Source organism: Zingiber officinale, unplaced genomic scaffold (genome assembly GCF_018446385.1).
Source record: "Zingiber officinale cultivar Zhangliang unplaced genomic scaffold, Zo_v1.1 ctg232, whole genome shotgun sequence".
In the NCBI taxonomy this organism is placed as follows: Eukaryota; Viridiplantae; Streptophyta; class Magnoliopsida; order Zingiberales; family Zingiberaceae; genus Zingiber; species Zingiber officinale.
In genome coordinates, this window is record NW_024589907.1 from 1 (window position 1) to 21,969 (window position 21,969).

General features: G+C 38.4%; 2 protein-coding genes, 1 long non-coding RNA gene and 1 pseudogene across 3 annotated transcripts; 1 reads left to right on the plus strand and 3 right to left on the minus strand.

The window, feature by feature from the left end:
• Positions 1–472: 472 nt before the first annotated feature.
• On the plus strand, positions 473–2,297 carry LOC122037045 (annotated as a pseudogene).
• Positions 2,298–2,737: 440 nt separating this feature from the next.
• LOC122037082 lies at positions 2,738–5,584 on the minus strand. Its single transcript, XR_006127494.1, has 3 exons — positions 5,428–5,584; positions 4,638–5,297; positions 2,738–4,456 (listed from the first exon to the last, which is right to left on the minus strand). It is a non-coding gene; the product is annotated as an uncharacterized LOC122037082 (long non-coding RNA).
• A 172-nt stretch (positions 5,585–5,756) lies between these two features.
• LOC122037081 lies at positions 5,757–11,084 on the minus strand. The gene is made up of 4 exons (XM_042596553.1): positions 10,744–11,084; positions 10,495–10,660; positions 7,648–7,775; positions 5,757–6,548 (listed from the first exon to the last, which is right to left on the minus strand). Exons 1-4 carry the CDS (start codon positions 10,837–10,839, stop codon positions 6,087–6,089), a joined length of 852 nt encoding a protein of 283 aa, XP_042452487.1. The 5' UTR covers positions 10,840–11,084; the 3' UTR covers positions 5,757–6,086.
• Positions 11,085–12,783: 1,699 nt separating this feature from the next.
• Positions 12,784–21,969, minus strand: LOC122037096 (protein RETICULATA-RELATED 5, chloroplastic-like). The gene is made up of 7 exons (XM_042596580.1): positions 21,253–21,969; positions 19,444–19,573; positions 17,155–17,685; positions 16,314–16,421; positions 15,568–16,113; positions 13,700–13,822; positions 12,784–13,398 (listed from the first exon to the last, which is right to left on the minus strand). The coding sequence occupies exons 1-7, from the start codon at positions 21,888–21,890 to the stop codon at positions 13,174–13,176; spliced, it is 2,301 nt and encodes a 766-aa protein (XP_042452514.1). The 5' UTR covers positions 21,891–21,969; the 3' UTR covers positions 12,784–13,173.

The window sequence follows — 21,969 nt, forward strand, 5'->3', positions numbered from 1 at the left end:
TAGTTTATTAATATATAGAAATTATTATATCGGTAAATTGTCTTAAAATTCCCAATAACAAATTCAAATTTGTATTCTATCCCTAGTAAAAATAATTTATTCTCACTCCTTGCATGTAATTTTTATTTATTTCAACTCCCTTCTAACTCCATAATACACATCAATTTATCTCATTACTCGTATTTTTTTTAAAAAAATAAAATTAGGTATAATTTCTTTTAAATGCAACACATTTAAACTATAATCTAGTATATTTTTTATCAAATTAAACATGATTTTTTTTTCGCTTGATCAATCGATTGATATATTCAATTCTAGTTAAATTGTGTTGAATTTAAAAGAAATTATATTATTATTTTTACTTAAATTTAACATCATTTAATTAAAAAATCGAGTATATCAATTAGGCGTAAAACGAATCATACTCAAAATATGCTAGATGTATTGAATTTAGAAAAATTATACCTCATTTTAAATTTTTTATACTTAAAAAATAAAGATAATTAAATAAATTAATGTACATTAGGAAGCTGAGACTTGGAAAGAAGTTGAAGCACAGGTAAATTTATATACTTAACAGTAAAGTTAGGAATAAATTTTTTCTAATGTACAAACTGAACAAAAATTTAAATTGATAGGTAGTGACTTTAGGACAATTTAGATGGAACCATTTGGATGAACAGAAGGAAAGTCCATCAATTATATACCATCTCTCTCTAGATATCAATATCTATATATAGGTAGCTATATAAATAGGGTGTAGGTGTAGTGGAAGGGACATGGCGACGCTGTTGAGCTTGGACTGTGCGGCCGCTCCAGGCCTCGCCGATTAGAAGAAGAATGCACCGGCCGATGAGATTTTGTCTCAGGCAATGGATGGATCGGAAGGCAACCTCCCCTGCGCCAACTCTTCCCTCCCTCTCCCTGCGGCATCTTCTGACGCCGTCTGCGATCTCGACCTGTCCTCGTCGTCGTGGGCGGCGGCGCTGCTGCTGGAGTGCGCACGGGCGATGGACTCGCGCGACGGGCGACGGGCGCCGGGCGCGCCGCCTCATGTGGACGCTGAACGAGCTGGCGTCGCCGTACGGGGACGGCGAGCAGAAGCTCGCCTCTTTCTTCCTGCAGGGGCTGTTCGCGCGCGCCACCTGCGCCGGGCCGCGCACCCTCGGCGCCCTCGCCGGCGCGTCGCTCCGCAACCGCGCCTCCTTCGAGTGCACGCGCCGCACCGCCCTCCGGTTCCAGGAGCTCAGCCCCTGGGCGCCCTTCGGGCACGTCGCGGCCAACGCCGCCATCCTCGACTCCTTCTACTCGTCCTCGTCCTCGTCCTCGTCGTCGTCGAGCCTCCACATTATCGACATCAGCAACACCTTCTGCACGCAGTGGCCGACGCTGCTCGAGGCGCTCGCCACGCGGGCCTCCGACGCCGACACGCCACGCGTCGCCATCACCACCGTCGTGGTCTCCGCTTCCGCCGTGCAAGAGGAGGCGATGAGGGAGGTCGGCCGGCGGATGGAGCGGTTCGCGAGATTGATGGGCGTGCCCTTCCGGTTCGACGCGGTCCATCACCCTGCCGGCCGCGACCTCTCCGACCTCGACCTCGACCACCTCGTCCGCGAGGGCGGCGCCGCCCTCGCGGTCAACTGCGTCAACTCGCTCCGCGGGGTGCCGGCCGTCGGCCGACGCCGCGACGCCCTCCTCGCGGCCTTCCGCCGGCTCAACCCGATGATCGTGACGGTTGTGGAGGAGGAAGCAGAGCTATCGATGGAGGGGGAGGAGGAGGCGGAGGAGGAGGAGGCGTTCTTGAAACTCTTCCGCGGTAGCTTGGGATTCTTCTCCGCCTACTTGGAGTCGCTGGAGGAGAGCTTCCCGCGCGCGAGCGAGGAGCGTCTGTCCCTCGAACGCGCAGCCGGCCGCGCGTTGGTGGACCTGGTGGCGTGCCCGGCCGCCGGGTCGGCCGAGCGGCGGGACACGGGCGCAAGGTGGTCCAGGCGGATGCGAGCGGCGGGGTTCGAGCCGCTGGAGTTCAGCGACGACGTCACCGACGACCTGAGGGCGTTGCTGAGGAGGTACCGGGAAGGTTGGTCCATGCGCGCCGCCGCCGCCGCCGCCGGCGCATTCCTCGCCTGGAGGGAGAAGCCGGTGGTGTGGGCGAGCGCGTGGAAGCCAACCACGAGAGAGTGATCCCCAAGACTCACAGCTCCATTGTGCTTTGTCAAATCTTAAATGGAACTAATATTTTAACGAGTATAAATTGTGCTCCGGATTTATATATAATATATAAAATCTTCAAAATCTCACAGCAGCTGTGACGGGAGAAATTTTATTTAGAAAATTTTCCAAAGTTTTGAATAGGAGAAGAAAGAAGAAAAAATTTTATTTAGAAAATTTTCCAAAGTTTTGAATAGGAGAAGAAAGAAGAAAAAGAATAAATGATATTTTTTTTAAGCTAAATCGAGCAGGTGACACCATGTCTGTACGTCGCTAACGGTCAAGTACAAAATATCCCTCAACATATCAAAATATATATATATATATATATATAGAGGTCCCCGACGAGTTGGTCACTAATTAATAGATTTATCAAAAAAATATCCTTTTACATAGCGATTAGTTCAGTTTTATCCGGACGTGTTTTCTGATTTATCATTCTATAAATAACTATGGATGCATGGGACCAAACGCAAGAGAAGTAAAAAAAAAATGATGATGGAGACAGGAGTAAGGACTACGAGAAGGCAGCAAGGGAGTACTGGTAGAAAAGAGCGAACAAGTACAAGGTAGTTTTGGAGTTGCATTGGCTTGTGTGTTTGATTCCTCACATAATAAAACATGCGAACAATTCATTCGCCATGGATGATTTTGCACCGAGGAAGGAAGCTCAATAATTTGGCCATTCAGTTCACGGGAAACGCACAGTGGGAGGGAATTTAGGGTAGTAAAACAGAGCCTTCCTATCGGTCGTTGTTGTTATTGTTTCTGCCACCAAGTCTACATTTTGAGTGTTGGGTATCGCTCTGACAATCAAATTAAGATTTATTTGAGGTAATAGGTTGGAAGAAGAAGATGGAGAGGATATGGTGGAATCGTAGAGAGTTTGAATCCTGTGCACTTGTCCTCTCTATAGCTCTCAACAGTGCATCTCCATATCAGATGTTCTAGATATCACATACTCCTCTATCATCATTGTAGACGCCAATGAGAGGACCAGTTGTTTGAGGTAATAGGTTGGATGAAAAAGATGGAGAGGATCTGGTTGAGTTGTAGAGAGTTTGAATCCTTTTCATTGATCATCTCTAGGGTTTATATAGCTATTTGCATTTATCATCTCTAGGGTTCATATAACTATCAGTCGTGCATCTCCATGTCAGATGTCTTAGATATCGCATGCTCCTCCATCATTATTGTATACGTCAGTGAGAGAACCAGATCCGACCATCTCGCAACCTCATACCCATCTCTCTATTCAACTAGTACCATGTGTCAAAATATTCCCGTCATTATCCATCTTCTCTAAGAGAAAAGGCTTTATCCGAGACTTGCAGAGCTCGAAATATAACTAGTTGAAATAGTACTCGAGATTATGACATCTAATCTTAAAGAAGCTTTCTTCTTTTTCTCCTCGACTGACTGCACTGATGAAAATACAAATCATAGACTAGTTAATCACAGCATTTTAGTGAATAAAAACGTAGTATATCACTTAAGCTAAGCTTGAAAGAGCTTAATGTCAAAGTATAATAAAAATATGTTAGGCATATCTAATTTTTAATATATCATTGTATTTAAGTGAAGAAGAGCTTCAACGTAAAATTATTATCGTATGACCTTGAGAACACGGGTTCAAGTCTCAAAAATAATCTTTTGCAAAATAAAATAAGGTTAGGTAGGTCTGTCGCCGGGGCCTACTAATGCTAAATGAATCAAGGTATATATAAATGATAAATCAAAATCATTACTTAAAGCTTTGATTTTTTACGACAATTCTTCTGTCTGCGACATTGTTAACTAGTAGAATCTTATGTTGTTGCGAAGAAATGCAAGCTTCAATTAAGTAGGAAGGACCAGAAAAGCTCACCTCTCACCCCAACTGCTGATGAAGGTGAGCCTCAACTCTCAGCAGCTTTGCATCGACATTCCTATGACACTTTGCCATCAAAGCCTGAAGAAAACAAGCATCAAACGACATGAGTCTGTTGTTTACTCCTTGCCATCTTAGTAAATGCCTGCAACAAGCGTTTCCAGTGGGGCAGAAGCTGCTCATAATCTGCCTTCCAAAAGCTAATCAACTCAGATATCGAAATCATAATAATTGTACCATGCATAAGTTGTTCAATGATAAAACATGATAAGGTCGAGATCATAGAGAAAAACTTACTCAGATCCAAAAGGTAAAATACATTTCTTATGTGCATAGACTTTGAGAGTTGCCTTCTCTTTTAGTGAGAGACATTGATACCTGCCCGCCCACAATATTGATTCCTTGTTATTGTCTATTTAGGAATTGCATGTTAGCCAAACACCTAAGGCTAAAACTTTAACGAGACAATTCTTCTGTCCGCGACATTGTTAACTAGTAGAATCTTTTGTTGTGAAGAAGTGCAAGTATCAATTAAGTAGAAAGGACCAGAAAAGCTCACCTCTCACCCCAACTGCTGATGAAGGTGAGCCTCAACTCTAACATACACAGCTTCAGGATTGTTCTCGATGATCAGCATCTTTGCATCGACATTCCTACGACACTTTGCCATCAAAGCCTGAAGAAGACAAGCATCAAACGACATGAGTCTCTGTTGTTTACTCCTTGCCATCTTAGTAAATGCCTGCAACAAGCGTTTCCAGTGGGGCAGACAGCTGCTCATAATCTGCCTTCCAAAAGCATATCAACTCAGATATCGAAATCATAATAATTGTACCATGCATAAGTTGTTCAATGATAAAACAGGATAAGGTCGAAATCATAGAGAAAAACTTACTCAGATCCAAAAGGTAAAATACATTTCTTATGTGCATAGACTTTGAGAGTTGCCTTCCCTTTAGTGAGAGACATTGATACCTGTCTGTCCACAATATTGATTCCTTGTTATTGTCTATTTAGGACTTGCATGCTAGACAAACACCTAAGGCTAAAACTTTAATAAAGACATATACCTTCTCGACAAGATGTGTTATGTTTAGTTTTTGTGCTTGATCAATAGTTCGAGTGGTATTGGTGACTAAATGGTTGATGATTAGTCGTCTTCGACGCATTTGGTGGTTAGTCATATTTGTCAAGTGGGTAGCAATGTGGATTCAGATTGCTATTGAAAAAGGCAACAATATTTAGGAGAATTAGTATAGTGTGTTCAACACTTTCAACAAATGGTCCATTATTTATTGATCACCAAATATATTTGTATGATTGTTATAGTAGGTATCATTACAACTCACCCAATTTGTTCGGTTAACACTGGTCCAATCTTGCTTGCTTGGACCATTGATCCGACTAGTCCATCTGACTTACTTGGCCTATTTGACTCGAATATAGTAAGACTTAGCTACCTACAGGTGCAGAAAATTGAGTGAGAAATGAAGAAACAATTGCAGTCCAAAAATAAATAGCAAAAGAGAAATGAAATTCACAAGAAATACCTGGGATTTGCCTGAGTCATATCTGTGATTGATTAATTGTTGACGAGGAAACAATCACTCTCCAAGCAAGAAACTGCTAAAACTTATGAACATACATTCTCAATCCTTTTAATTTTACATCATTACTCTTGGACCAATGGATTTCGTAATTTTTACACACACAAAAGTTATTTATGTTAAATTCTTGGACCGAGCCACCAATTGGCCGAACAGTTTGAACAGTTCAAAAAGAGGCAAGTTAAAGAAAAACTTTTACAATAGTGTTTAATGGTCTAATTGATGATACAAAACCAACGGAATATATGAAATGCCAACTGAATCTAGTGTACAAAAATATCGCAGACACTTCGTCTTCTCCATGAAATTACCTGGACTATAACAGAAGCTTTAGCACAAATGTTCATGCAAATTCCATGTGATGGTACTGCTGTTCTTCAAGAGGTGAAACTTACTGAAAGTTAGTCATCCCAAGCAGAATCCCATCCGTCTTTCTTCGGTGTCCTTGAAGTGAGGCCATTTGATGAAACACTTGTAGATGTGTGTTTTTCTGCAGGCCTTGTAGCAGCTTCATCGTCCCAATTGTCGTCCCAATCATCCCATCCATCGATAGCATTGGAGTCAATCGTTACAGTGGACTGCGGCTGATCACTCATCTCAATCTGCTGATATGGGATTCCAGAACTGTCTGTGTTTCTTCTCTTCCTATATCGGCAACAAGCCCATGTTGCTCCAGAAGCAACCACAGTAAAACCCAAAAGGTAAAGACCATAAATTGGGGTCAGGTGTATGTCATAAGTCGACAGTAACTGCTGTAAGATATTCCAGTCAGAATCAGGAGCTCCAATTTGAATACTGCAATTATCGCTTCCTGAATATATGAAAATTTCCATGACATTCGAAGCATCAAATGGAAGAGCTATCTGTGAGAATAAGTAGCAGAAGTCAGCTTAAACCTTTTCCACAATCTAATCATGATGGCTAAAGCAAAGAAAATTCTTAGAAGCAAGAGCACAGCTCCATTTGGTTCTCAATTTTGGTTCTAAAAAGCATCACAATATAAATATATTCTCCATATCACAACTGCTCGAGCTTGTTCTCGTTTTTATTATTATTATTATTATTATTTATTGTGGCACTGTAAATAATTCTGAACTTATACTACAGTAAGTTTTGTACAACAACCACCAAGTCTTATCTCACAAGATGGGGTCGGCTATATGAATCCTTTTACGTCATTGAGCTCTATCTCCTACTATATCATCGTCTATACTTAAATAAATTTTATCTTATTTTATTGTTGTTAACCAAGTCTTTTTTGGTCTTCCTCTTCCTCGTTTGATATGTGTGTTTGTCATAGTTTCACATCGCCTAACTGGAACGTTTATTGGTAGTCTAAGTACATGCTTATACCATCTTAAACGTGTCTTTCAGAGTTTTCCTTCAACTAATGCTCTCATTTCTTATTCTATCCATCCTGATATATCCACACATCCACCTTAACATCCTCATTTCTGCAACTCTCATCTTCTGCTTAATGTTCTGGAGTCATAGCCCAACATTCAGCTTAATATAACATAGCAGATTTAACTGCGGTTTTGTAGAACTTTTTTTTTTTAAAACTTTTGTATGGATTTATAAATTGGCTCCATTGGTACATATGCACAGCGTAGCTGAAGCTAATTCAAACATTCTTTAAATTTATTTTCTTTCAACACAAGGTATAATGAGTTCAAACAACTTGTTTTGGCCGAAACAACCATTATCAATAGACACTTAAAACCATGTCAATAAGCCTTCAAATTATTCAAGCTGAGTATGGTCTTCCTGTATTCGCTACTTATAAATCCATGCTTTATGGAGAAAACTAATATCTTCACTTCAGCAGATAAGCAATTTGTAAAATGATGTAGAAATCACAAATATCTTACCATCTTATAATGCTAATGAAAGAAATATTCTTCTATCTAACCAAATAGGACAAATTGCTGCAAGCTAAATGATAGAGATAAGAGAGTGAACCTTCTTGGAAATATTTTTGGCCAGAGTAATGTTATCAATAGTAATAGGAAAAGCAGGATTTCCAATAATTTTCACATTAGAAGTGTCATCTCCAATATTTTGAACTACAAGGGAATAATTTTTGGAATCTGCAATGAGGAACCAGAGATTAAAAGCATGGAAAAATCTGGATCTTATAGTTTAACCTATTAAAGTTCCACAGCTTCTTCAAAGGAAATACTATATATTAATTGATAAATGCAATAAAAACTTCGTGTTATAGGAGCACTCAGATAGATAGTTTTATTCTCAAAGAACTTATTTTGACAAGTACAATGTTTGTAGTAAAATCATCTTTAAAAAAAAACAGTTGTATTTGTAGAATACTCTCAATTCATATGCCACTGAGACAAGCCTATCAAATGCTATGCATCTTTACTTCCTATAAAGTCCATTTTGATTCATGCATCAGAGACAGTAACTAGCCACATTGGATTAAAATTAAACCTGATCAAGGTTCACTAGCAAAAACAAATTAAAAAAGATAGCAACGGCAACAGAGTTATAAATTAGTGCCATTTACTAGAAGATTTTACGAATCTGGGCAAATACTTCCAGACAGCCATTTACTAGAAGATTTTACGAATCTGGGCAAATACTTCCAGACAGCTCTTATGATAAATTGTCCTATGAGCTTGTTCATAGAAGCATTTTTCTCCCTTCGTAATTGAACACATAGTAATCTCCTCTCTCAAATACATAAATATACTAGATTCGAGAATTAATTTATTCTAACAGTTCTCTTTTTAATTTTCTTCTAGCTTAGGTGCAGCTAAATGGAAAAGGGATTTTAGTTTGGTGGGATCTTTACTTCAATGAATTAATAACTTTTTCCTTACAAATGTGTGTGATTTCTCACAATGAGGGAACAAAGCATCGAACCACAATTCAAAATTTGAGTTTCAAAGGTGTACAAAAGTATTGGACCAAGTGCAGAGAACTCGACATCCACTGCAAGTTAACCAAATTTATCATTGCTTAATCGTTTTAGTTTTGTTTGTTAAAAGTATTGGACCAAGTGAAAACCAACTATTTGGAGCAGTTGCATAAGAGGTCTCTGTAAACCAGAGGAGCAACACAGTCACCAAGCAGTGACAAATTGATAGTTACTCTGATTATGGAAATGATATTTATGGGCCAAAACTGGTTGCTTCACTTCGTGCTCTCAGTTCTAGTACAAACAAGAGCAGCAGATTGGCTACATGACAACACATAATGAGAATGGCTGTCTAAAATAGTTGAAAGTGGTAGTCCATCAAGGAGCATACAGATCTAGAGTTACATCAGGGAGAATACAGATATAGAGTCAGAGTGCTGATCTAATGGTATAGGTGCAGCAATGTGAACAGTCAAAATCAATCATTTTCTTCTACAATGAGCATTATGTCCATATACTAATGTAAGCTTCTCTCAATATCACTAATCTAAACTTTCATCACCTAAAAATTTATTTACCAATTGAAGTTCAATGTATTAGGCTGTTAAACTGAAAAACAATGATTGTGTAGAAATATGCTGCGTAATAATACCCTGGTGAAGCTACAGTTTACAGCTATCGTTTACCAATTGTAGATGAAATGCAGTTAAAAGGCTTTCAAGAAACTGATTAGATATGAAAATAATGTCGTAGTGATAAAAGATTGTCTGATGCACATCTTGAAACGTTTTCCATATGTTCAATAAACTAGGAAGTTCGATATTGTTCATTTTGAACTTAAATGCCTGCAGACTGTAACCTGCTATTGCATATGCTTCTCTATGCAAACTGTTCAGCTATGAATACTAAAGTTTGTACGATAAAATGCATACACAAGTTGTTCGGCTATTGCATATGCTTCTCTCTGTGTGCAAAATGCTTTTCTTTACACTACGAGAATGACATCATAAGAGCTACAACAACCATTACTATCCCAATGAGGAGGCAGAAGTAAGCTAATGCCCTTGCATCGAACAAGAATGATAGAATGTTAAACATGATCCAGCTGATTGACAATGACATCCCTAAGAACCTTTTTTGTTGTATGCCAATAGATCATGAAACTACAGTAATTTACGAGGATGTAGAAGAATAAGATAGGAAAAAAATAACATGATTTACATGTTCATAGTACTAATAGTACTGTCCACTGTCAGAGCTAGCCTAGATATTAACAGACTTGGTCCAAGCATTAGCAGCCACAAAATCAGGAGAATAGAAGGGTAAAGCTGTTACCTAAATATAAAAATGAGAAAAGCTCTAGCTTACCCTTTACACTGACCAAAAATATTTCAGAGAAATTATCCCCTTCCCACACCAGAGTTCATCATGAGACTACAGATGGTTTGATCAATTTTGGCAGTCACATTAGGACACAATTAGTGATATAATGATGGTGCAGTTGATCAAAGTGCAGAATTTGGGAGCTGAAGTTTGGCATTTCCAAACTTTGGGGCGTGGTTTTGGGATATCATATGTGTGTGGTTTGAAAATTTGCAAGTATTTTCAAACAAATTATCAGAACATTTAGAATTAGCATTTTAAAGGGAATATACTATTTGATTCAAGTAGTTAAACTTTGGAATGGGGGAAAAAAAAGCAAAATAAAAAAGATGAAAAGACTACTTTCCGCCTGCAGAATCAAATACTTGGGAAAGGACACAATCATGTATCAAGTGCATATATAGGAAGCAATGATAACATCGAAAAAAATAAGTGGGTACGGATAATAACTGTTATTAAAGCTATAAATTCCAATTTTAAGAGCATAGTTGAACATCTTTACATAAATTGACCACGAAAAAAAATAAAAAATGACAAACCGATGTTACCTTTTTCAGAATAGAGAAGACAAACAGTTAAACTTCCATGACAGCGAACATGTGAAGAATCACAAGTCTCGTTCAGTTCCTTGACCCCAAGAGTATTGTTAGGGTTTGGAGGAGGTATCTCGGCCGGTCGAGGAGAAACCGGAGTCGGAGTCGACGATGGCGTATCCTGATGAAGAACTCATCATACATGTCGTAAAGTACAATTTAAGAACGGCGTAACGGAATATAGAAAAGGAAAACAGTCATTACCTTCGAATCGCTCATTAGAACACGAGATGAAGCGACGGATGCCAACAAAAGAAAGTACAGTGACAGAATCGCAGACAAAGATCTAAACCTTCCCATGCCCTCCGATCAAAATCTCTTAAAAGAGCAAAAAGATATAGTCTCGAGGATGGGAAACATCACACAGTCTAACTGCAGATCGAATCTACGAGATGCCGAATCCAATCGAAGGACGAGAAGAACACAGATGAATCGATCTCTAATTCTCGAAGATGGATCGAGGAAGAAATCTGTTGAAGTGCGAACGAAGACGAGGAGCTGGAGCCGCCTGAATCGCGACGAAGACTTGTAAGCTTCCGATCCAAACGGGTTTGGATTATGATAGGAGCAAACCGGATCCAAAATGAATAAATGCATCACAAAGAACTCCCTCCGTCTTTTGAAAATCCCCAATATGCCCTTTGAATTATTTTTTATAACATTTGAAAAGTTAAATTATAGAGAAAGGATCTTCTGGATCACTTTTTATGATCCAGGGGATATGTCACTCGCATTTATAGTTGGATCACAATCATGATCTGACCGCAAATGGTTACGATCCCTTCCTAAATTCATCGTCCCCATCAGGTTATAGTTTTTATTCGGAGCGGGCAGTCGGAGGTCGCCCGGAGGACACCCTCGCTCGGCACCTAGTAACCTAGCCACTTATCCACCACCGGAGGTGTTCGGGTGGCCTCTGGCCGCCCGCTCCGAACAAAAATTATAACCTGATGGGGACGGTGAACTCAGGAATGGATCACAACCATTTGAGGCCGATCGTGGCCATGATCCGACCGCAAATACGAGTGACACATCCTCTGGACCACAAAAAAGTAGTCCAAAAGATCTGTGCTCTAAATTATACGGCCTACAAATTATTAGTATTTTTTTAAAAAAAATATTTAAGTACTCTTAAAGTTAGTCATTGTAACCATGAATAACCTTTTAAAAACAACTAGGTATACTTAGATATCTATGTCTTGGATCCAACTAGCTCCGGAAGTGGATGACCCAACTCCATAGATTGGTTATCAAAGCACAGATTTCTTAGACCACTTTTTTATGGTCCAGGGAATGTGCCACTCGTATTTGCGATCGAATCGTGGTCGTGATCCGGTCGCAAATTGTTGCGGTCCTTTCTTGGGTTCACCGTCTCCACTAGGCTATAGTTTTTGTTCGGAGCGGGCGGTCGGAGGCTGCCCGGAGGCCTCCGATGGTGGATAAGTGGTCAAGTTACTGAGCGCCGAGCGAGGGTGTCCTTTGGGTGACCTCCTGCCGCCCGCTTCGAACAAAAATTATAACCTAGTGGGGACGGTGAATCCAAAAAGGGATCGCAACCATTTACGATCGGATCGCGACCACGATCCGACCGTAAATATAAGTGACACATCCCTGGAGCACAAAAAAGATCCAAGAGATCCTGCCTCTGGTCAACAAGCAACTTTGAGTAGCATAGGTGGATCTTAGCATGACAACATCATGAATGATTTGAATTTCGTTAGCCTTCGAAAATATCCAACATAATATTGGAATAGACGAGAATCATTCTTGTCCCTTACTACTGCACCGTGCCCCGGGGGCAACCATAAACGACCTTTAATCATGAGTCATGGTTTCTAAGATATATAAGTGGCCAACATTTGTATATTAACACATTGGGGCAATATAAAGATTTTTTCCTTCACCATATACTTGTGAGGCCTCCACATTCAATGATATAGACCACTCAATTTTCTATGATATGCATTTTACTTGATCTTGTATGTCTTTTGTGATGAATTAATTAAATATTAAGATGAATCACAATTAAAATGCATCTACATGTTCAAATCACTAGAAAAAAAAAATAAAGAAAAAAAAAACAATGAGTTAGCAAGATTTAACATTATTCTTTAAACAAATACAGCTAAGAAAATTAGCATTTTACCAATAACTGAATTAGGTATTTCATGCCTTCATAGTTAGCATTTTACCAGTAACTGAATTTCATGCATCAACTTGAGCAAATGTGTGCCATCATCAAAATGTATAAACTTGAGTTGATTAGGTGATCAAGTGTCAAATTTCAAAACAAAATGTGTTCTTCAAAATGGACCTTTAATAGTCTAAAGAAAGAAAAAAAAAATGATGTAGCACTGTAGGAGATTGGTATTGTGTTGGTTTCTGAAGCAGAAAACTATTTCCAGTTAACTTTGTGTTATGTGCATCTTCTTGTCAAACTTTTGCCAAGGATAGTTTCTGAAACTCAGGCACGGCTACATTTGTGATTTCTTGAGGTTGCCATTCTGGAAACAATAGCTACAAAAACCAAAGTTGTGGCGAACTGCAGTAGTCCATCCGATAGACAACAAATTGAGCCATGTACTGATCCTGAGTGTCTGTAACCATCTGAACGGATTGATCGAAGCTGATGTATTATGTTGGGGTATCACCTGACTGGTTATTGTTTTCATCCATATTGTTTATCTTTGTTGTGGAGCATTCTAAAAGTTGCACCTGATTATTGCTTTCATCCGTGTTGTTTATTTGTGTCTTGGAGCATTCTAAAAGTGGCACATCGGATGTATTTGCAACCTGATCCTTGATAGCTTCCTTTTTTTGAATTTGTAGTCCTGTATATCGAGCAAGATCAACCCATTGCTGCAAAAAATGAAGGAATATCAATTGAAGATGACACGAAACTAGCAATTTATAAAGCTTTATGATATTCTTTTCAGCATCACAATGTACCCAATACTCTCATCTTGGTCCTACATACGTACTGTCAGTGAAGGTTGTACCAAAATACAAATGGATCATTTTAGTTTGTTTTAGCCTCTCAAATGAGGAACTATAATCTAGAAGGTCCTAATAATCATAGTTTCTTGCACGACTATATAAGGAATAACAAATTTGCAAATAAACGAGGACAAGACTGATTTATGAGTTAAGGATCATCAACCTGTGTTCCCCAGTATGAGTTGATCGTGCGGACCGTGAAAGACAATGCGTTAACAAGTAATGTTCCATTGCCATAAGATAACAAATAATCAGAAAGGCGGTGTTCCACTAATCCAGCAATTATCTGCATATTTCAGATGTGTGCATTAACGATCATGGACATAGTTATCCAATAAGATAAATTTCGAAAAAATACTATCAATAAGAATACAAATCATGTTGAACAAGGCTTTCATATAAACAATTATTCACCAATTGATGGCCAACAATAAATCAATAGTGGCATGTTTTGTGAACTAGCTTGATAATATTTGACTCAAAGGTCATGATACCTTTATTTTATGGCAAGTTGTGTGAGTCTACAAATTAATTTAGTCTAAAACAATTTGGATTGTATAGTTTCCATAAATTAGTTGTTAGTCAAAATTTGCTTAGGTTGAAATTTTGCAAAATTGACTCAACCAGAAGTACACAATATGATTGTGTTGGTTCAGCGATCATGTTGAGTCAGATCCCCTTAATTGGCTCAAGCATGACATACATGGTTTTCTATCATAAAATTATCTTCAGTAAACTCATGACAAATATGATATCAGGCAATTGTCACTTTAGAAAGTATGTTACAAATATGATATAGGAATAAAACTTCTCTAAACCATGGACCTGCATCAAGCCCTACTGTGAATTAACATCTATCAAATTATTGATCAAAATTTCTGAGATTGGATTGTGACAAATCATCTTGTCCAAAAGTTCACAAACAGGATGATGTTTGTGTTCAATGTATAAGACCTTTGATGCCAGGTTTGCATGGCTGGCCAAATAGATCCTTTCAATGTTGAGCAGACTTACCTTGTTCAACATGAATTGGTCTCAACGTTGATAAAAAGGGGAGGAAGGAAGGGGAGGAAGAGGAGGCAAAAGGGAAGAAGAGTAAGAGGAGCGAGAAGAAGATGACAAAAAAGAATGAGGAATGACTTACCTGCTCTTGAACTCCAAAAGCAATGAACCTTAGGTTCACAATATCCCAGATAAAGCCACTCATAAGCCCTTCCCACTAGCTAAGATGGCCTTCCACAATGTTTCACAGAGTTGTCAGTGCATGCCTTTTTGATGTTGCCAATACCAAGTGCTGACACTCCCCTTTGAGATTGCAATCTTCCAATGAGATTTTGGTGTCGGATCACTCGTGGAATGGATTACCTTGACCCTAAATGGTTGTGTTAGTTTACAGGACTACCTAGGTCTAATGCCTGACTTATGAATTCTGAGATCTATGGTTTGGATCATTAAATCATAGTTTTATTTTATGATAAATATGACATCAGAGATCATGGTATTGTAATTATGCTACAAAGTTTGTCAAAAAGATCACATCAAAGGCAACTTCTCATAGACCATGAAGAGATGTACTATGATTCATAGAGACCCAGCCGCCCAACGTACTCATCAAGCTTATATTTGGTAGTTGAGTAGGTGTGATCATATGTTACAGATAAGAGATTTTGATGATTTCAAGGTCTCTAGAACTTTTTTCTCAAACCATGCAAATATCAAGTATATTATTGATTATGGCAGTGAGGTTGCATTAAAGTATCACTCTGACCAGTCTCTTAAACCAGTATTGATTAGAAAAGTGAAATATAGTAGTTAAAACCCAGCCAATCCTATCATTGTGGGATAGATAGCCTTTTGTGGTTTTTAGCTCAATTTACAAATATCATTACCACATGCAGATTCCTGATACTCTCTGGATAGAGTACGTGATCAAATCATAGAAGGAATTATGCAAGATTGATAAGAGCAAGTTGTTGCATAAAGAATTCAAATGGTTACAGATTTAATAAACACAAGAAACTGCCAAAATACCTGATAACGCAAATTTGCTGAAGTCCCAAGAAAGCATCCATATACTATGGCTGACTTGTATATGGGAGATCTTTTGCGTTTATTCACAGATAATGCTGGTCTCAAACTTTGACGGAGTAAATACAAAACATCTGAAGCAACTCCGGCACCAATACTAGAGATAAATCCCACACCCGCAAGTTTCAATCCTCCAACGAATACTGATGCAAACCTATGACTCAAATTCCAGTCTTTACCCACAACATTTTTTTGGAAGGCATTATCTGGAATTGACCCTAGTAGGTCTTTCAACAAATCAAAATTCTCCGATGATGAACTTTCATCAGCATGAGTTAAAAAAGAAAGTGTTGGAGCAGGAAGCCACACGGTAAAAAAATCAACAACAGAACCTCTGATAGTATCAGTTAGAACATAATCAATTTCTTCAAGAAATCGTCCTTTCCGTCTTTCATATTGAGCTAATAGTGTTGTTGTAATTGAAATGGCCTCTTCTATGGCCAACCTATGTAGAAATTTAGGATCTGCCAGAAGCCTTTCCCGAAAACCCTGCAAAATCAAGAAATCATGTGAACATATCACAATAAACAATCAAAAACATCAGCATCTATACTATTCTTGCACAATTACTTCTAGTTTATTAAAGATGAAACATCATAACATCTGTTTAATAATAAATAATGCTCATTGATTTAGAAAATTGGGCATGGATTACATCGAAGAGGAAGAGAAAGATATATAGGTCTTACTTGGAATCGGTGAATCAGTTCAGAGATTAAAGGATATTGCTCAAGGTCAAAAAAATTCTGCAGTATCTCAGGTGACACAATTCCAAGGTCCAATCCTTTCTGGAGGTCCTGTTCAAAGAACAAAAAAAGAGTATCAACAATATAACTGCATAAACATTCAAGGTATAGACAAATGGACTTTCAAGTAATCTTTATCTCCAACAGAAGAAAAAAAAACTAAAGATTACCAATGGGTAAAGCCAGCCAATGAAATAAGATATTTTCTAGACAACTATTTCCTTCTAGGCTTGGTCCATCTTGAATGGAGCAATAGGATTTAGGAAAAAATAACATATATAATTGAATTGCATAATTAAGTATATAAAGGCCAAAAGTGCACATACTATAATACAGTTGCATTTTTTGGAAGAAATATAGTATATTGCTCTGCACCTTTGCCCTTAAAAAACAGATATCTTCATAGGTCTCCTCTGAAGTTTCACTTTGGATCAAAACTTGTGTTAGGGACAAAAAAAACTGGCTTCAAGAGTGACAACAAAAAAGCATTATGTAACAAATAATTATCTGAGGTATGCATCAAAAAGGGAAAAAAATGAGGTTCGTATTGTAATAAATGCCAATCTTCCACAGGTGAGGTTAGGTGGACAAGTTTCTATAGCAAGGCCTAAGTAAGGTTGAGCCAAATTCTCACTTTGCTATAGGATTCAACCTCAAAGCTGTCGAGGTCAACAACTAATGCACCAAACTTCAGTTTATAGGGTTAAATAAATAATAAACTTTATTGTCTCACACCACCTTAAAGTCCTATGAAGGGCAACAAATGTATGTATCAATAAACTACCTGAGGTAGAGCTTCACGTCTCCTCCCTGCTGCATTCATTACACGAGCAATTTCAACACGATCAAAGCAATTTCGACTGCAAGGCTTAGCAGCAGAGTACCACAAGAAATCAGCAACTGGGACTTCACCTTCTCTGCGTATTTGCTGTCTTTCAGGATCAAGTAGTATCACAGCTTGATTTTTCTTTTGCAGTTTCTTCGATATTCGAGCAGGAATTCCTATTCCTCTTGATCCATAAATTACATGGCTTGCACCAGTTATAACTACAAGCATCCCCACTGAATCGTCATCTGTAATAGCTTTAAGGATACTCTGGGACATTGTATAATCATCAACAACTCTAGCCTGCGCAGATAGGTATGAACTTGGACCAAAAAGGGAAGATGGAGTTGAAGAAATGCTGTCTATCAGTGATCTTCCAGTGACGGAAGTGAAGCCAGAAATGAAGCCTGATCCAGCTGGAGGAGCATATAACTTCCGCTCTCCATTTCTAAGGCCTCGAATGCCTTCAGCTTGAACAGTTCTGAGTACCTGATACATTTAGAAGGGAAACACAACAATCTCCTTGATGTATCCACATAAACAGAACAAATACCAATAAATTGTTAATATCCATATCCCTGAAGCAAATACTAATCATAGCAGCTATAATGTTTTGCAATTAATTGAGTTCTAACAGTAAAATATATAAATTAAATTCAAAAGAGAACAATAATACAGCCATCAAAAAGAAATGTATAAACTTTTTTCAAAGTTGTCAAATCAATGTTTTTATTGACTCATTTAGTAAATTTTCAAATTGTGCATCTAACATTCAGTCAAGCAATCATAAATAGGTTAAAGATTCCTAGTTTACTTGAAATAAAATCCATCCTAAATTACACAGACTTTAAATGATGTTGATTACTATAAATGATCAATGGAACATATCAATTATTAATCATAACAACAAACTGTTGTTTCATACCTCACCATGACAGAAATGCTACATGTTATCCATTTAATTTAATTAGGCATTAAAATGCAATGGTGAATAGGATATTTCATAATTAACTATTTTTGGCAATAGGACAATCATCATCAACTATACCCTCATAGTCAACTTCAAATCTTGATGGTGTAGATGTCATTTAAGAGACAACAACGAATATGGCAATGCTAAAAGAAGAGAGAAAGAGGAATAGCTTTGATGTGGAAGATAAATTTCATGTGACAAATTGTATATGCTTCAAGTAAGTAGACACCAAAAGATTCTAAAACCACGAGGAGCAGATTTAATTAGATAGGACATTAAAAGTACCCAAGAAGGTTCAGTAAGTCTTACAAGTTTCAAACCAACTTAACTTAAACCACGATGTTGCCATTCATGCAAAAATCTGATCAAATTGATTCTCACCATTCACTAACTTTATGATTTAGTTATGCCATATTTAACCAAAGTTGTATTATTTTGTCTGACTGCAAACTAAATTTCCTCTGTTAAAGATGGAACCATCACTCATAACAAATAAAAGTCCCTGCCATTTTTTATCTGCTGCTTTCACTAAAAGATTATTGTAACAGAACCTTATATTTATACATACACTCAAACAAAATTAGTCACCAAGACATTAGTGAATCAGCAACTACTAGTTATTGCTAGTGTAAATTGGATTGCTTCATGAGTTGATGTATAGTATAGCCTACCTATATAAGTAGACAAAAATTTGATATAGAACAATTTTATATATCTACTTTCAGTTTGTTTTCAATTATCCAAATATTAACTTGTGGTTACCCTTGACATTTTATAACTCACCGAGTGTTATTTTTTGTCTGTTTCGACAGCATGAAATATAACTCAAAATTGAGCCAAATCCCACATCACTTGATAGTTGACATTTGTAGCCTGACTAGAGACTGTAACCCTCATTGGAGACGTTTCAAGCCAGGTATGATGTAAAATAATGCAAATAAACCATACTATCAGGATTGCTATGGCAGTTAAGATTCAGCAATAATTGAAGCAAAAACGGTAAAGATGATTTACAAGCAAATATTTCAACACATTTGAAGGAATATGATATATTTAAAATATGCTAATAACAAAATTGGCTAGTTTCAATAGACAATGATAAAAGCTTGTATGCAAATATATATATATATATATATATATATATATATATATATATATATATATATATATATATATGGTCTTCAAAATTGAACAAAAACAAAAAGGTATATAAGTTGAAAGAAGCATTGATTTGTATTACCAAATGTGTATCTTTTATATGTGTTTGGTATTACCTTCAGTGGGGTACCACAAGCAACAATCCTAATTCCATTATCACGACAGTAATTTAGGAGAGGTTCATATTCCTGCCAGCGTTCAGATGGCCAATGGGAAGTGTAAGTTTTTAAGCTTCCTCCATCAATTCTGTCATAGCATCATCTCTCTAATAAGTATGAAACAAAGCAACAATGATAATGATGCATAATAGTTTCCTCTTTCAATTCTGTCATAGCATCATCTCTCTAATAAGTAGAAAATGATGAATGATAATACATTGACTTATATAAATGTCATAGTCATATCAAACTCCACAAGACTAATGAAAATACTGCTATTTTTTTTCCATAATTAATACCTACATGAGCATATTGTTTCTACAAATTGATTTCTAGATAAGAAAGATGAAGGCTACAAATGGAAACAAATGTTATACAAGGAAAACATACAAGAAATTCTTCATGCAAACACCTTTTAAAACCTTGGTTAATGGTCCCTCAATCCTCACAATTCTAAGCAAGTCAACTTGCATAATGCACTGCTGCATTAATTTCCATACCTTATGTACTAGAGCAATAATAATTTGAACCTCACTATCATAAACTATCAGCTCGGTTCATTTCTTAATAACACAATTGTTATGTTCACAGACAGTTGACTCATTGCCTTATTCAACTTAGTTAGGATAGTAAGAGTAGAGTTAGCATTCGTCATAACAAATTTACCAAATATATAAAACTAAAGAAGACTCACATCTTGTGTGATAGGTTTCATCTCTGCAGTGCACATATGCTCCAGTAGAAGATAAGAAAAGAAAGAAAGCAAAGAAGCAAGTTAGCATGAAAGAATGAAAGGAAGGAAAGAATTGAACAAAGAGGGGGAAAAACGAACTCAGATGAAAAAAAAAACTATGATTGACCTACTTTTCTCCATTCATCCAATTCGATGAGATAACAATTCTATCCACTGATCACCATCTTGGATGGTTGTCCACCAAAAATGCTCCCTATTCCGTTTTTGGCTCTCCTATGCTCCGAGGTAGTGTCATATTTGGTCATGGTTGATCCTTCATAGGAAAATCAACACTGTGGAGACCCTTTGCAGGATATATGACTAGTTGTGTCCTTTGTTCGATTGAGGAGGAAACTAGTTAGTGTCTGTTCTCCTTATGTCTGTTTGCCAAGCAGGGTTGCCAGGTGGTACCAGTTTGACATTTCATGGTTGTCATGGACACCCTCTCTATTTGGGTCATTGCATCCTTATTATTGCCAGGAGAGCCCCTGAGGATACTTTTTATCAGGTGTGGCTCTCAGTGATCTGGACAGATAGGAACGATGTCAACTTCCAAGTAAAGTCATTTGCTTCATGCCTTCATTGCTTGCTAGATTTACTGACGTCTTGGGTTACGTCACTTCACGTATGGTCCTGCTAAGCTAAAACTCGGATCTTTTTTTTATCTCCTGGCCTAACATAAATTGGAGAACTTTTTCCTTGTATAGTTAGGCTCCTTGATAACTTATTTCTGGCCTTCCTTGGGGCCATGATTCATTGACTTGTTCTCTGTTTTGCTGCACCTTTGTTATACTTTTCTTGTAGGCTGAATGGTTTTGTTCACCCTTTTTTCTTTTTCCAAAAAAAATAAAAGAAGAGGAAAAAGGAAAAAAAAAAAAAAATCATCTTTGAACTACCTTATCCAAATTGAGAAAATAATGCTTAGTTCAAGAAGAAAATGAAAGAAAACAATAAACAAAATCATAAATTTCTACACGATAAGAGAATTAATCAACTTTCAAAACTAAAACGCAGAACCATGGCTACCACCTAACCTTCCATCCATGAACTGATTTAGCTGTTGTTGGAGATTAATAGGAAAAGCTTCGAGAGCCAAGGATATGGTCCTCTGCTGCTCCAAGCAACGATTCCTAAGATTCTTGACAATCTCCAACTCCAAAACCCTATCGTCCCGATCCGGCACCATCTCAGACTCCCCCAAGTACACCACGCGAGCGCCCATCAGCTTCTCCCACAACCTCCTCTTGTCCTTCCCCACCGCCTCCGGTTCCCCAATCACCGTCGCGTCGTAAATCCTAGACAAAATCTCCGGCTCCTCCTGCTTATCTTCCTTCTCCTTCACTTTCCCTTCGTCAACGACGGAGGACGCGGGCGGGGCGGGCAGCGGCTCGGGGGCCTTCTCCTCTGCGGCGGCAGCCGAAAACGAGTAAAGGAAGCCCGCAGCCATGGCCAAGGAGGGCAACAGCAAGAACTCCCGCCGCTTGGCAGTGACGGCCGCCTGGCCGTCCCCATCATCGCCCGAGGTGTCGTGGCGGAGTGCGCGTGCCGCGGGCCTCGGAGAGAGAAACCTCACAGGGGAATATTGGCGGGCAAAACGGCTGCGAGGAGAAGGGCGGCGCTGGGAAAGGAACGAGGACGCGAGATCGGCGATGTTCTGGCCGTGGGCGATCATTTCGGCGGCCCGTTATCCGCTCGCACCCTACTCTTCCGTATCGCCCGCCAGCGCACTGTTCAGGCCTAACTGACCCAGC